The following is a 4,965-nucleotide window of genomic DNA, read 5'->3' on the forward strand; positions in this document are numbered from 1 at the left end:
GGGTTTCAGCTTATTACATGCTTTGGAAAAGTGACCCCCATCCTGAAATGTAAAAGACATCTCGACAGTCCTTTTGGGACCCAGTACTGTAAAAATACAAAATAAATAAATAAATAAAGTTTATTTCGTGATTACTTTTTTACTCATTATCACTTATTTACATATTTATTTACTAATTTATTAATCCTTTTTTTCCCCCAATTTATTTAAATTTAAATTGTACTTAGTTTTTTGTTTGTTAGGATTTAAATTGTATTTTTGTATGAATTATTGCAGTTTAAAAATCCTATTTTATTTATTTGATTCCTTGTACATTAATGTCTCATTATGTATATAATAAAATGTTTGATTGTTTACTTTATTCTTATTGCATTTCTTAAACTATTTAAAATTATTAATTTTATCAATTCATTATCATCTTTCCTGTTTTTTTTTTGTTTTGTTTGTTTATTACATTTTTCGAACACCCTATCCACTTCTTTGTGGCCCTCAAGTCCCCAGATTGTTTTAAAAGTGTCATAAAACCAGCATGATTATGATCTTCATGTAATTGTCTCTCCCTCTCTCTTCAGTGTGCTTTGGGGTCTCGCTGCGCCATGAGACTGGGGTCACGCTTTGGAAAATTGTGTGAATGTGGCAGAGGATCAAACTGTAACTCATTTCTCTTAAAATGCATCTGAACTGAATCTGGAAAAAAGGCAGCTAATCCATAATCTTTTCTTGAAGCAGTAAAGTAATGCTCAAATGATGACCTGAAAGAGGCAGAGGCTGGAAATCTGTTTTCTGAATCACTTATATACGACAAGAGGATCACACAGCATGACAAGCCAATAAAAGCATGAGTTTTTTTATCTCTATGTATTTATTTTTTAAAGGGCTGTTATGTTATCAATAAACATTATTATTCATCAGCACATCTCTGTTGTCTTGATTTTTGCATCTCTTAGATACACACAACCAAAAATAATCAAATAAAACAAACTAGCACTACCAATTCTGCAGCATAAGTAAAATGATTACATTAAATAATTATAAATTAAATAAAAAGAACTCTTAAACAACTTTTTATTATTGTATTTTTTTGCATGTAGCTGAATTTTAAATTGAGTATGGATTAAAGTTATTTGAACTCCAAAGAGACTTGATAAATTAGTAGTAGGAGTAGTAGTGGTGGTTAAATTAATATGTCAAAATAGTAAATGCATCACTATACTATGACATTAAAAAAAAAGGAGGGGGGGGGGGATGGGGGTACTTTTAGCATTGTATATTCACTTAAAAATATATATTTTTTGCTACTTGTTTAAAGTCCTTAATTAAAATGAGCTAAAACAAAGCAATTCTGATGATTCAGAATTGGGGGTGGGGATTTTGGGGTGTAGTTGTGTTCAAGTGTATTTGTTTAATCCTCTTATCCATTCATTTTGTTAATCAATTTGTGTTGGGACAACATGAATGAATTGTGTGGAGCCCCTGCATTAAAATGTGTAGGTGTTTCTTTTCAGACAGTAATAGGAGTTTGGGGCTACACAAATTGTCAAACCAAAAGCATTAGGGTCAATGTAATTCATATTCTCACTGTGATCTTGATTAGATGCAATTCCCCTATCACAAATCGACTTGCAGAAATGTATACAATAATGTAGTCTACAAAAAAATGAAACCTATAAAGTGCAAAATTGCAGAAGGGGAACCTCTGACTACAGATGCACAGCAGATGCTTAAAGTCAATGAACTAGCAAATTACTAAAATAAAGATCTTGTCATTTCATTGCCCTTAGGAGGAGTTGTGTCGCTATTCCTGAATGCTTTTATGCCAAGACAATAAAATAATGTTAGTAGTAGAATATTGCCTTTTCTTCAATATCTCAGTTCATGATGGCGTCCAGGCCGTAATGTTTGCGTTTAGTCTCTCTTGATTACATTCAATCAGGGTAAAACCCAGGGGTTCAATAGTAAAGTTTCCCATTGATCTAGAGAATGAACAATCCCTCAGGTATAATAAACAGCACGTCATTAAAGGTTTGGCAGATATAAGATTCATTCATAAACCATGTTTCCTTAAGTTAGACATTCATTTCCTTAGTATTTCTCAGTCAATTCTTTCTAACAAAATTGTAATAATTGTAATCATATTATTTTGATAAAAGGGTATTGTGTCAGCAAAGGCATACACTCACCGGCCACTTTATTAGGTACACCTGTCCAAGTGCTCATTACCGCAAATTTCTAAAGTAGCCAATCACATGGCAGCAACTTAATGAATTTAGACATGTAGACATGGTCAAGACGATCTGCTGCAGTTCAAACAGAGCATCAGAATGAGGAAGAAAGGGGATTTACGTGACTTTAAACGTGGCATGGTTGTTGGTGCCAGACAGGCTGGTCTGAGTATTTCAGAAACTGATTTGATTTCTGCTGCAACATTTGGAAGGTAGGGTCAGAATTTGGTATCAATAACATAAAAGCATGGATCCATCCTGCCTTATTTCAATGGTTCAGGCTGCTGCTGGTGGTGTAATGGTGTGGGGAACATGTTCTTGGCACACTTTGGGCCCATTAGTACCAATTGAGCATCCTCTCAACGCCACAGCCTAGCTTAGTATTGTTGCTGACCATGTCCATCCCTTTATGACCACAGTATACCCATAATGGCTACCTCCAGCAGGATAACGCACCATGTCATAAAGCATGAATCATCCTAGACTGGTTACTTGAACATGACAATGAGTTCACTGTGCTCAAATGGCCTCCACAGTCATCAGCTCTTAATCCAATATAGCACCTTTAGGATGTGCTGGAGCAGGAGATTCACATCATGGATGTGCAGCCAACAAATCTGCAGCAACTGCATGACGCTATCATGTCAATATGGAGCAAAATCTCTGAGGAATATTTAGAGTATCCTGTTGAATCTATGCCACAAAGGATTAAGCTAGTTCTGAAAGCAAAAGTAGTCCAACTTGGTAGTAGTAAGATCTACCTAATAAAGTGGCCGGTGAGTGTAAGTGCAACACACCTTTATTTCTCAAGGTTGGAATATCACTTTCCCTTTAAGGTGGACCTTAGCTGTCGCTAATCAAAATACTAATGCAGAAAATGATAGTGTTGAGAATATGCTTTATATGAAATAATGAATGCTGGGGAAATGAAATTTGGGATTTTGAATAAGGGTTCAAATGTTGTAACTGGTATGATGTCTTTTCAAAAGGTATACGTTTATACCTAAAGGTTCAATATTGGTGATTTAAGACGTATTAGCACCTAAAGTGTACTTCTATTATACTTTAAAAGTACATTTTGTATTAATTTCAAAGGTTCTACCTCTGTGATCTGCTATATTTAAATATTACTGTTTTTATGTATTATTAAAATATCAGAAGAGTTTCATACAGCAGTTAGAGATCCATCCATGTAAAATGACTGTAAAGTTATATGGAAGGATGTAATAATGATTGGTGAAACGTTAATGCATAAATTCTGTGAATGAGATATAATCAAATACAGCAATTGTGGAACAGTACCTGTGGAAATAACCGAGGAAAAAACAGAACCAGATGGATATAGCTTACCTTCATTTGAGCCTTACTTATACATGCCGGGTTTATGAATGTTTAAAGGTTATTAGCTATTCTTCAGTGGTGTGTGTCATCATTTACACATTAAAGTCTTGCATTAAGCAGTATGATATATACACAGTAAGGCTCTACAACAAGCCTGCAGAGGGAATGTGTCCCTTGAGAAATAGCACTGGTCAATACATTGGTCGTTGAGAGCACGACTTTCTGGGCCATTTCTGGAAATTGGTCAGTTTACTGTCCCCTGGTGATGCATTGGTGCATTATTTATGTCCTGTGTTGTACACATGCACTCTGGCACTTTGATGACCCATAAACAAATGTTTAAACTGTTAGTCTTGAGGACACACTGAATTATTCATCTGCCCAGTGTTTCACCACACAATATTATGCTTTAAAGTACATGAAAATCTGGATGCACCTACAGTATAGGCATAGGTGAATAGTAAGAGTTCGGTACATGTAAATGACATATCATTAGCCTCAAACTCTCAGGGCGAACAACAGAAAAAGAACACTTGCACACAGAAGGACAGGAAAAACTGGACAGGACAAAGTGATTAGTAGACAGCAACAGCTTGTGCATTACGACTACCCAGAATAAAAACAAGGTAACTTATCAATCCAACTTATCCAGCATACAGTACATTTCAGGCAGCGGATGCCCTTCCAGCTGTAACCTAACACTGGGAAACACCCATACACACTCTTTTACACACATACACTACAGCCAATTTAGCTCAGTCAGTTCACCTATAGTGCATGTGTTTGGACTAGGGGAAACGGAGCACCCGGAGGAAACCCATTGTGAACACAGGGAGAACGTTCAAATCCACAGAAATGCCAACTGACCCAGCCGGGACTCGAACCAACGAACTTCTTGCTGTGAGGTGACAGCACTACCTACTGTGCCACTGCGTCGCCTATCGTCACAATATACTTATTTAATTTTTAAATACTAAGTATATATAAGTCATAATCAGGTATTTCCTTCAGATAGATAGATCTCATTTCAAGAAATCGAATCTTAAAGTTTCTAATCACTTGATTCTAATCACTCAATTGAGTCAGACTAAACCAGATTAAAAGATTCACACTTTATCTACCATTTTTCCAGCAAATAGAAGACATCGTAATTTACCAATCTTGTTTATATTATTTCCGTGGCCAATGATAATAACATAACACAGTATTGGGTTAAATTTTAGCAAAGTAAAAAAAAATCTACAGCACCAGGCAATGACTTAGAAGCACATAAACACGAACACAGCTCTTACAAAATGAGAACATAAACGCAAACACACATATACACACAGAGGCGGTTCAGAGGATGCAAAATGAGTTAACAACTGTCCCCAAAATTAATTCTAGTACTTCTTACTAGATC

At 35.6% G+C, this 4,965-nt stretch overlaps 1 protein-coding gene across 1 annotated transcript in view; it reads left to right on the forward strand.

Annotated features, from left to right (window-relative positions):
* Positions 1–911, forward strand: part of cartl (cocaine- and amphetamine-regulated transcript-like) — a 7,369-nt gene extending 6,458 nt beyond the window's left edge. Inside the window, exon 3 of the mRNA NM_001386407.1 lies at positions 573–911. Coding sequence (NP_001373336.1) covers positions 573–680 — 108 coding nt within the window. The 3' untranslated portion in view covers positions 681–911. The remainder of the gene's footprint in view (positions 1–572) is intronic.
* Positions 912–4,965: the final 4,054 nt, after the last annotated feature.

The sequence above is a fragment of the Danio rerio genome, chromosome 7 (genome assembly GCF_049306965.1).
Source record: "Danio rerio strain Tuebingen ecotype United States chromosome 7, GRCz12tu, whole genome shotgun sequence".
In the NCBI taxonomy this organism is placed as follows: Eukaryota; Metazoa; Chordata; class Actinopteri; order Cypriniformes; family Danionidae; genus Danio; species Danio rerio.